Genomic DNA, 11,396 nt, shown 5'->3' with positions numbered 1-11,396 from the left:
AGTGGGTGAGTGTCCCCATGGCCGGGTGGACGTGTCCCTGCAGTGGGTGTGTGAGTGTCCCCATGGCCAGGTGGACATATCCCTGCAGTGGGGGTGTGAGTGTCCCCATGGCCAGGTGGACGTGTCCCTGCAGTGGGTGTGTGAGTGTCCCCATGGCCAGGTGGACGTGTGCCTGCAGTGGGTGTGTGAGTGTCCCCATGGCCAGGTGGACATATCCCTGCAGTGGGTGTGTGAGTGTCCCCATGGCCAGGTGGACATATCCCTGCAGTGGGTGAGTGTCCCCATGGCCGGGTGGACGTGTCCGTGCAGTGGGGGTGTGAGTATCCCCCATGGCTGGGCTGAGGTGGCCTCCACGGTGGATCAAGTGTGTGGCCCCCCCACGGTGACTTTCCCTGTCCTGGTTGAGGGCAGCTGGCCTCGGCGCCATGGGCCCCAGAGAGGCCCTTGCTGTTGGTCCCGTGTCCGGGTGGAGGAGGTGTCGGTGGCTCCCAGCTTCTAACCGAGTGCATCTGTCGACTCATCAGGTCCAGACGCTGAAGCAGGAACCTCTGCCCCCGGCCACGAGCCAAAGCATTCCGACCTTCTACTTCCCCAGAGGACGCCCGCAGGACTCCGTCAACGTGGACGCCGTCATCAGCAAGATCGAGGGCACCTTCGCCCAGTTCCCCCAGGAGAGGGCCAGCATGGACGACATGGGCCTGGTGGCTAAGGTGCGTGTCACACACGCGGAATGCGGAAAGGTCGTCGGGGTGCCGCGGGCGTGAGGGTGAGATGGAGCGGCCGACGTGGTGCCGTGGGCGTGAGGGTGACGTGGAGCGGGCGACGTGGTGCTGTGGGCATGTGAGGCTGGGGCTGAAAGACGAAGTGGGTGCCATGTTGGTGCGAGGGTGCTGTGGAGAGGCCGAAGTGATACTGCGGGCATGTGAGGGTGCGGTGGAGAGACCAAGGTGGGTGCCGTGGGCATGTCAGGATGGGGTGGAGAGACCAAGGTGGGTCTCACTGTCCCCTGGCTGTGGACATCATAGCCTGGTGACCATGCTGAGGTGTTTCACTGTCCCTGGCTGTGGACGTCATGGCCCGGTGACCGTGCACTGGGGCCTCGCTGTCCCCGGCTGTGGACGTCGTGGCCCGGTGACCGTGCACTGGGGCCTCGCTGTCCCCGGCTGTGGACGTCGTGGCCCGGTGACCGTGCACTGGGGCCTCGCTGTCCCCGCCTGTGGACGTCGTGGCCCGGTGACCGTGCACTGGGGTCTCGCTGTCCCTGGCTGTGGACGTCGTGGCCTGGTGACTGTGCTGTTGTGTCCACAGTGGTCCTCATGTGTACTTCCCTCGTGTCTCATGATGTTGACTGTGTTTTCATGTACTTCTTGGCTGCACGTACCTCTCTAGACACAGATGTGTGTTCAGCTGCTTACCCTGTTTTAAATTGGATTGTCTCCCATTTTCTCATTCTGTTTTTGGGTTCCCTTTTCACACAGGGTCTCCGTCTGTCACCCAGGCTGGAGTGCAATGGTACGATCTCAGCTCACTGCAGCCTCCACCCCCAGGGCTCAGGTGATTCCCCCAGCGCGGCCCTCCCAGTAGCCGTGACTGCAGGCATGCACCCCCATGCCTGGCTAACTTTTTGTATTTTTTGTGCAGACGGGGTCTCACTGTGTTCCCCGAGCTGGTCTCAAGGTCAAGCTCTTCCCCCCTTGGCCTCCCAAAGTGCTGGAATTACGGGCGTGAGCCACGACACCCGGCCACATTGTGGATGTATTCTGAGTACAAATCCCTTCTCGGATAACCTGTGCAGGTGTTCTCCGTATTTTTCCAAGCTCCTCTTTTTGTTTCCTAAGAGGAGTCTAGTTTCAGCTCTCCCATTTGTCTGCGATGCGTTTTGAGTTAATTTTTGTGACACCGGGGCCCACCTCAAGGTTCCACACGCGGACATCCAGGGGTCTCAGCGGCGTTTGCCGAAGAGACTCTCCTTCCCCCATGGAGAGGTCTGCACGCAGGCCAGGCGTCCGTCGGACACAGTCGAGGGTTTGGGGTGCAGTTGGACCCCGTTTCACCCATCCACGTCCTGGCCCTGCCCGCACCGCACTGCCTTCACTGCGGTTGCTTGTGTGAAGTTTTGAAGCAGGGAAAGTGAGTCTTCCCATTTTCTTCTTCTCCTCAGGACTGCTTCGGCTTTTGGGGATCACGTGCAATTACATACAAAGTTTAGGGTCGCTTGTTCGTTTCCACAAGGACTTGCGTCCCCGTATTCTTAGAGGCTGGACAATTCGTAGACCAGTTTCAGGAACTGCTGCCAAGCTAGGACTATTGAGGCTCCGACTCGCACGCCTGGGGTCTCTTTCCATTTATTCACACCTTCTTTAACTTCCTTCAGAAGTGTCTGACAGTTTCCAAAGTGTAATGCCTTACACTGCTATTAAATTGTCACCAAAGTGCTTTCTTACTTTTCATGCTGTTGTAAATGGAATTGTTCTCCAAATTTTATTTCAGGATTGCCACCGGAACTATGTAGAAATACAATTCATTTTTCTGTATCGATCCTTTATCTTGCAATTCTTCTGAAAATTAGCTCCAATAGTTTTTTCGGTTTTTTCTTGAGCTGGATTTTCGCTCTGTCGCCCAGGCTGGAGTGCAGTGGCGGGATCTCAGCTCACTGCAACCTCCGCCTCCTGGGTTCAAGCGGTTCTCCTGCCTCAGCCTCCCGAGTAGCTGGGACTACAGGCACGCGCCACCAGGCCTGGCTAAATTTTTTTGTATTTTTGGTAGAGACGGGGTTTTTCCATGTCGGTCGGACTGGTCTCGAACTCCAGACCTCAGGTGATCTGCCCACCTCGACCTCCCAAAGTGCTGGGATGGCAGGCCTGAGCCCCTGCGCCCGGACTAGTTCTAGTGGTTTCTTAGTGGGCACGAGACCCTGTCACCTATAAGTAGATACAGTTTTAGTTCCTTCCCGGTGTGCTCGTCTTTAATTTCTCTTCCTGCCTGGCCACTGTGGTTAGAACCTGCAGTGCGGTGTTGAATAGAAGTGGAACAGTGGGCAGCCTCGTCCTGTTCTGCCCTTGGGGGAGACCACCCGCCTTTCACCTTTGACCAGCAGCGGATTTCGGTTGAAACCATCGATCCGCTTGCAAAAACTTGTGAAACGTATCCTGGTTTGTTAGCGGTTCTCATCAAGATTGAATGTTGAATTTTGTCAAATGGTTTTTCTAAATCGGTGAGATGACCGGTTTTTGTTTTTTGGGTTTGTTTGTTTGTTGTGGGACCGAGTCTCACTCTGTCACCCAGGCCGGAGTGCAGTGGCACGATCTCGGCTCACTGCAACCTTTACCTGCCAGGTGCAAGCGATTCCCCTGCCTCAGCCTGCCAAGTGGCTGGGACTACAGGCGTGCACCACCATGCCCGGATAAATTTTTTTTGTATTTTTAGTAGAGACGGGGTTTCTCCATGTTGGCCAGGCTGATCTCAAACTCCCGACCGCAGGTGATCCGCCCCCCTCAGCTTCCCAAAGTGCTGGGATTACAGGCGTGAGCCACTGCGCCCGGCTGGCTTTTTGTTTTGTTTTGTTTTTTGTTTGAGAGAGAGTCTCGCTCTGTCATGATGTCCAGAGAGCAGTGGTGAGATCTCAGCTCACTGCAGCCTCCGCCTCCTGGGTTCAAGCGATTCTCCTGCCTCAGCCTCCCGAGTAGCTGGGATTACAGGCACCTGCCACCACACGCGGCTAATTTTTGCATTTTTAGTAGAGACGGGCTTTCACCATGTTGGGCAGGATAATCTTGATCTCTTGACCTTGTGATGTGCCCACCTAGGCGTCCCAAAGTGCTGGGATGACACGTGTGATCTACTAAGCTTGGCCGGGTTTTTGTTTTTTTAACCTATGAATATAATGTATTAAATGGGTGGGTTTGGGGTGTTAAACCAGCCTTGCATTCCTGGCATAAATCCCACGTGGTCGCCGTGTCTCATCTCTTTTATATGTCCCTGGATTCCGATACTTTTTGCAGCTGGATTCACAGAGAAGACACTGGTTGGCTGCTTTCTTGTGAGTCCTTCCCCTGGTTTTGCTTTTAGAGAAATGCAGGTCTCAAAGAACACGTTGGGAAGTGCCCCCCTTTTCTACCAGGGATTGCCTCTTTAAAGTACTTTAAAATGTTCTGTTTTATAAATATGTAAAAACCTCCGTGGTTACAAAGTGAACATAACAGACCAGACACGTCAGCTCGGTCCACGTTCTGTGCCTGTGTGTGCCGATTCTCACCATAGGCAACAGTTTCCACGGCTTTGGTTTGCCGTGTGATTTTCCCTAGATTTTAACATGAGCAGGTTCATACAGGTATGTGTGTGAGTGTGTACATGCACACTTCCTGCATTTCTTAGAGAAAAACTAGCAGGTTCCTTCACACTTGGGCATTCTTTCTAAGTCACTCCACATTCCTGGAGGGGTCCCCGTCTTGCACATACTGTGGGCCGTGGAAGGACCGCATGTGCCGCACCCATGCAAAGCCTTCTTACGGGGAAAATGACGATCCTTCTGTCATGATTTTTGTTGACATATCAGAAACTCTAAGGGTTGGATGCAAACATGTAGTGAATGAAAAAAACTAATATTTACCCAATGAGCTGTAATTTAAAATACCAGAAACATGAAGGTTTCTGGTTTATCTTTTAGTAAAAACTTGCCAAAAGTAGTTACTGCCGTGCCTTTTTATTTTTTTTGATACGAAGCCTACTTTGTTTCCAGGCTGCAGTGCGGTGGCGTGATCTCGGCTCACTGCAACGTCCACCTCCCGGGTGCAGGCGATTCTCCTGCCTCAGCCTCCCAAGTAGCTGGGACTGCAGGTGCCCACCAGCACGCACGGCTCATCTTTGCATTTATAGTAGAGACGGGTTTTCACCATGTTGGCCAGGCTGGTCTCGAACTAATGCTCTCGTGATCCACCCGCCTCAGCCTCCCAAAGTGCTGGGATTACGGGCGTGAGACACTGCTCCGGCCCGGGCTGACTCCTTACGTTATGTGGGGTCCTCACCTGCTCCTGCCCTGGGTGTCCCGGTCCTGTGTGGGGTCCTCACCTGCTCCTGCCCTGGGTGTCCCCGTCCTGTGTGGGGTCCTCACCTGCTCCTGCCATGCGTCTGTGTGTCTGTCAGCATGTGTGGATAACCGTGTGTGTGTGTCCGTCAGCGTGTGTGGACGGCGCTGTGTATGTGTGTGTCTGTCAGCGTGTGTGGACGGCGCTGTGTGTGTGTGTGTCCCTCAGTGTGTGTGGACGGCACTATGTATGTGTGTCCGTCAGCGTGTGTGGACGGCACCGCGTGTGTGTGTCCCTCGGCATGTGTGGATGGCAGTGTGTGTGTGTGTGTGTGTGTGTGTGTGTGTGTGTGTGTGTTTCCCTCGGCGTGTGTGGACCGCCCTGTGTGTGTGTGTGTCCGTCAGCGTGTGTGGACGGCCCTGTGTGAGTTCCCGCACCCGGCCCTCATTTTCACCTTTTGAAATTACAAATGTGCGTTGAAGTTTGTCCAGGATTGTAGACGTGTATTTCTGCGTGCACTGAGGTGGCACTGAGATTTCTCTGTGGTCCTGTACAGGTGAATGGACCTGACGGGCGTCGGGTTGTGAAGGCCGCCCTGGAGTTGGGGTGACCCCATCCCTGCGTCTCCACGCCGCGTCACGCCGCTCCTGTGTGGGGCCCACACTGCCAGGCATGCAGGGGTTGTGTGTGTGCTTATGAAGGACTGGTCTTGGCCTGATGGACGTGTGAGTGTTAAGGCAGCCCCGGTGTTCGGGTGACCCCATCCCTGTGTCTCCACGCCGCGTCACGCCGCTCCCGTGTGGGGCCCACACCACCAGGCCTTGCAGGGGTCGCATCTGTGCTCATGACGGACCGGCCTGCAGCCTGCTTTTCCTACGACGGCTTGCTCTGGTTCGGCATCTGGGGGATAGTGGCCTCGGGGAGTCGCTGGGGAAACGTCCCTTAGTATTGGCTTTCTGAAGACTTCTGTTTAGAATGAGTGTCATTTTTATTAGAGTGTTTCGTAGAATTCACCAGTTAAGCCACTGGGGGCACTTTTCTCTGTGGGAAGGTTTTTTTTTAACTGCAGTTGGAATTGTTGACTAGAGACACGCCGTCCAGACCACGTCTCGCTCTGTCACGCAGCGTGCAGTGCAGTGGCTTGGTCTTGGCTCACCACAGCCTCCATTTCCCAGGTTCCAGCGATCCTCCTGCCTCGGCCTCCCGGGTAGCTGGGATTACAGGCGCCCGCCACCACGCCCGGCTAATTTTTGTGTTTTTAGTACAGATGGGATTTTGCCATGTTGGGCCAGGCTAGTCTCGAACTCGTGACCTCAATTGATCCACTTGCCTCGGCCCCCCAGAGTGCTGGGATTACAGGAGTGGGCCACCACGCCCGGCCCGTGCGTACCGTCATGAGTCAGCTTGGTCGTCTCTGTCTGAGTTTTTTATTTTCTTTGTTTTTCTCTCTCAAGTTGCAGCTTTTAGTTTTAGTGATTTTCAGTGACGATGTTCTGCTGCGTTGACTTCCGATCTCTGCCTGTCCTCTGCTCACGCCGGGGTCCGGGGTGTTGTTACAGCAGGTTCTGCCATGGCAGCCGTGGCCACGGGCCCTTCCGCGTTCCCCGTGTGTGCGCCGTGCCCTCCGCACCGCCTCCGCCGTGGCACACTGCGGGCTAGTCCACGTCCACGCACCGTGCTTTGTGTTTGTTCCGTGCCGGCCGGATTCCGGCTTCTGCTGTGCCAGCGCGTCATTCTGTGTTTGCGATCTGGAGGTTGTCCAGACGTCCCTTTGTGGTGTTTTGTGATTTAATTCTGCCGTGGGCCGGAGGCACGCACTCACTTCCGTCCTTCTCCGTTAGCCAGGGTTGACTCTGGGTCTGCAGATGCCTTGGGAAACGGTTGTGTGAGTCTGTTCTCACACCGCCATGAAGAACTACCTGAGGCCGGGCACGCTGGCTCACGCCTGTCATCCCAGCGCTTCGGCAGGCTGAGGCAGGCAGATCATGAGGTCAGGAGTTCAAGACCAGCCTGACCAACGTGGCGAAACCCCATCTCTACTAAACGTCCAAAAGGTAGCCAGGCGTGGTGGCGCGTGCTTGTAATCCCAGCTACTCCGGGGGCCGAGGCAGGAGACTCTCTTGAACCTGGGAGGCGGAGGTTGCGGTGAGGTGAGATCGCGCCGCTGCGCTCCAGCCTGGGTGACCAAAAAAAAAACTTATCAAGAACACAGGTTTGACTCAGTTCCACAGGCGTAAAAGAAGGCGTGGCTCGGGAAGCTGCCAACCACAGAGGAAGGCGGCGGGGAGGCAGGCCGCTTCTGCACAGCCAGCAGGACAGAGGGCGCACAGAGCGGGCACGGCCACCGCTTTTAAACCGTTGGGTCTCACGAGAACTCACTGCCATGACAGCAGCAAGGGGGAGGCCCACCCAGGACCCTGTCACCTCCCAGCAGCCCCTCCCCGGCACTCAGCATCACAGTTCAGCCGGAGATTCGGGTGGGGGGCAGAGCGGGGACCCAGCGCTGGCCCCACATGAAGGCCCCTGCGGGTCTGTGACACCGTGTGCTCACCCTGCTGGGTGGCATTTTCACACGCTGCATTTCTGCACGTTTTCCACTGGTTCCGTGCCCGTGTACATGCTCAGGACTCTGCCCTGCTCGCGAGCGTCCCCGAAGCACTGCAGTGTGGGCTTGGGGACCGGTGGCGTTTCCTGCTTCAGGCGCTCCCCGGAGGTCAGCAGAGCCGGACGGGAATAGGATTCCTCAGCCCTGGAGCAGACGGTCCACACACAGCAGCGTGCCTGAGTCCCAGACGCGTGGCTGAGCGAGGGAAGCCAGGCCTCAAAGTCCACAGAGGGCAGGCTCCCGTTCTGTGGCCTGGGAAAGGGGAACCACAGCCACGGGGAGGAGGCCCAGGGCTGTCTCCGTGTGCGGAGGGGCGGAAGGGGCCGTCACGGCTGCTGGCCTCGTTCCCTGTCCTCGCCGTGTGGGGGTGGGCATGCCGCTGTGTCACCTGGCCCCACAAGGACTGCGTCTTTCTGTGTGTCCATCAGGAAAACGCTTTTAAAAGTCACATCAGCCGGGCGAGGTGACTCACGCCTGTCATCCCAGCACTGTGGGAGGCTGAGGCGGGCGGATCACGAGGTCAGGAGATCAACACCAGCCTGGCCAACATGGTGAAACCCTGTCTCTACTAAAAGCACCAAAATTAGCCGGGCGTGGTGGCGGGCGCCTGTGGTCCCAGCTACTCGGGAGGTTGAGGCAGGAGAATTGCTTGAACCCGGGAGGCAGAGGCTGCGGTGAGCCAAGATCCCACCACTGCGCTCCAGCCTGGGCCACAGAGCAAGACCCCGTCTCAAAAGAGAAAACAAAAGTGAAATCACATTACCTAAGGTTTTATTCCCCCTACGATAGCGATTTGGTAACATTCAGGAAAAGCTGCTTTCCTTTGTATCTTTGCATTTTTAGAGTTGATCATCTCCATTTACTGCAGATTTTTTTTTAAATCGTGAGCTAATGAGTTTGCAGGTAACTCCCCTTGCCTTCCTGTCAGTCCGGCGGCAGCTGATGGACACACTGCCGTCTCCATCACTCCGACTTTGTGGGAAGGGCTGGAAACGGCCGGACTTACACCATCAGCCGGCGTCCCCCTGAATTGTTGTGTCTGCCCTTAGAAGGTTTAACACAAGCTTGTCGGTGCGTAAACACCGCAAAGCAGCGAGGCTCGGCGCCTGTTGACGGGCGTCGCGTTGGTCGGGAGGTCGGCAGTGGCCTGGAGGGAGTGCCCGTCCGCAGACCCGCTGGGAGTCGGCCTCAGCACGCTTCTGCCATCTTGGATCTCACCGAGCCGTGCCCTGTGGTTTGCTTTGTAGACACCGCGTGCCATTTTTCTTGCGTCTTTCCTTCGGTTGATTTTTCTTTTAATGGTCTTGATAGATCATCATTTGTATTATATTTATTTATTTATTTATTTTAGGGACAGGGTCTCTCTCCGTCACCACGGCCCGGCAGGCATTCATTGCTCACAGCTCTGGAGGCTGGAAGGTCACGGGGGGCAGGGTGGGGCGGACCTGCTGCCTGGGTCACAGACGGTGCCGTCTCGCCGAGTCCACACAGGGCGGAGGGGCTGAGGGTGCTCCCGGGGGTCCCTTAGAGAAGGGTGCTCATCCGCTTCACGAGGCCCCACCTCCCGACGCCATCGACCTGGGGAGAGGATCTCAGCGCGTGACTCTTGGGGAGCATGCGTTCAGGACATCGCACCCTTGATTAGAATAAGCGTGTCCCTTCTGTGTGTGGTTTCCTGGTCTGTCCCACGCTTGTGACCTGTAAATTATGCCCCAGTTGGACTTGCCGGCGTGTGTCCGTGCAGGATTTCTGCCTCCGCTGCGGGGTGATCACCGGCCTCTGACTTCGGGGTCCCTGACGGTGTCCAGCCTGTGCCCGCCTCGGACGCCCGCGTGTTATCTCCGGGGGAACTCGTGTGTCCTTCCTTCCTTCAGCGTTTGTAGCACTCACGGGAGCAGCCTGTGGGCTGCGGTTTTCCTCGTGGGAAGGTTCCAAATTGTGGCCTCAGTTTCTGGCAGAAACAGCCCTTTCAGATTTTCTCTCGTTTCTCCTTTGGCTCCAAGTGCTAATCCGGGAGCGTGTTTCACCATCGTCCTAGGAACAGGCAGGAAGGGATCCGTGACCGTCCACGGACTCGCTGGTATTTGCAGGATCTGTGGTTGCAGCTGACGTGGCTCGTTTCTGTTTTCTTTCTTTTTGTTTTAACATGGAGTCTCTGTCGCTCAGGCCGGAGTTCACCGCAGCGTCCGCCTCCGGGGATCAAGTGATTCTCGTGCCTCAGCCTCCCGAGCCGCTGGGATTCCAGCCGTGCAGTGCCACACCCAGCTAGGTGTTGGATTTTTAGTAGAGTCGGGGGCTCTCCATGTCGGCCAGGCTGGTCTCGAACTCCTGGCCTCACGTGATCCGCCTGCCTCGGCCCCCCAAAGTGCTGGGACGACAGGCGTGAGCCCCCGCGCCCGGCCAGGGTTAACGTTCAAGCAATATTTCCTGTCGCCGAGTTTTGATTGTGGTGATTCTCCCCGTAGTTCCCCTTCCGTCTCTGCCGTGTGTGTGACTTTGGGGGAAGTGTGCATGACGGATTTTAAACTTTCCTTCCTCACACGTGTGTGTGCGGCTGAGGACCTGCCACGGTCACTGCTGTGGGCGTGCGCAGACACTCCATGGGACGTGTCTGCCACTGTCACATTCCACGCAGTGTCCGGCCGACGTGGCCATTTGCACCAGTGCTTCGGAGGTGCCGCCGGCTTTCCACATGCTGAGGATGCAGCCGCCCCGGTCACGGTGCCCGAGCACGGCCTCCAGTAGGGGGGACTGTGTGACAGCACCCCCATGCTCAGCTGTCGTCACTGAGCTCAAAGCCTGGAGCAGAGTCCGCGCAGAGCGTGCAGACCGCAGACCCCCGCGGAGTGCTCTTCCCCGCAGCAGAGGTCTGCGGGCCGCGTGGGTCAGGTGGGCGCAGGAGGCAGCTGCCGGTGCCTGCTGACCGCCCCCCTCCCTCTCTGCCTCAGGCCTGCGGCTGCCCCCTCTACTGGAAGGGGCCGCTCTTCTACGGCGCCGGCGGGGAGCGCACGGGCTCCGTGTCTGTGCACAAGTTCGTCGCCATGTGGAGAAAGTGAGTCCCGGGCCGGGCAGGGGCCGCACCAGGAGGGCGGAGGCGGCCCTGGGGGGACACGGCACCGGGACGGGGGCCCCCGTGGCTGCCACGGCGAGAGGGGAGCCCGCCCCTGGGCACGGGCCGGCCGTGGTGTGTGGCCGCCTGCCCTGCCGTGCACCCTGCGTCTGTGCGGGGGGCGCCCAGTCATCCTGTCCTTCCAGAATCCTCCACAACTGCCACGACGATGCCGCCAAGTTCGTCCACCTGCTCATGAGCCCCGGATGCAACTACCTGGTGCAGGAGGACTTCGTGCCATTCTTGCAGGTGAGAGCCGCGTCTACACCGCACAGCGCATCCGCGTCTACACCGCACACATCACCCGAGTCTACAGCGCACACCGCACCCGAGTCTACACTGCGCGATGCACCGAGCCTACACCACACACGTCACCGGAGTCTACAGCGCACCCGAATCTACACCGCACACTGCATCCGAATCTACACCGCACGACGCACCGAGCCTACAGCACACACCTCACCCGCGTCTACACCGCACGCCTCACCGCGTCTACACCGCACGACGCACCGAGCCTACACCGCACACCTCACCCGAGTCTACACTGGACGCCTCACCGCGTCTACACCGCACTCCTCACCCGAGTCTACACCGCACGCCTCACCCGCGTCTACACCGCACTCCTCACCCGAGTCTACACCGCACGCCTCACCCGCGT

General features: G+C 57.7%; 1 protein-coding gene across 5 annotated transcripts in view; it reads left to right on the top strand.

Moving 5' to 3' along the window:
- The window catches only part of PPP2R3B (protein phosphatase 2 regulatory subunit B''beta), a 41,698-nt gene that overhangs the window by 18,429 nt on the left and 11,873 nt on the right, over window positions 1–11,396 (top strand). For all 5 annotated transcript variants that reach the window (XM_032271933.1, XM_032271935.1, XM_032271936.1 and 2 more), the window contains exons 2-4: window positions 525–710; window positions 10,578–10,681; window positions 10,885–10,987. In XM_032271933.1, coding sequence (XP_032127824.1) covers window positions 525–710; window positions 10,578–10,681; window positions 10,885–10,987 — 393 coding nt within the window. The remainder of the gene's footprint in view (window positions 1–524; window positions 711–10,577; window positions 10,682–10,884; window positions 10,988–11,396) is intronic.

The sequence above is a fragment of the Sapajus apella genome, unplaced genomic scaffold (genome assembly GCF_009761245.1).
Source record: "Sapajus apella isolate SASKATOON/1434 unplaced genomic scaffold, GSC_monkey_1.0 scaffold267, whole genome shotgun sequence".
Taxonomy (NCBI): domain Eukaryota; kingdom Metazoa; phylum Chordata; class Mammalia; order Primates; family Cebidae; genus Sapajus; species Sapajus apella.
The sequence above is the reverse complement of the archived record's forward strand: the minus strand, read 5'-3'. Positions and strand labels throughout refer to the sequence as shown.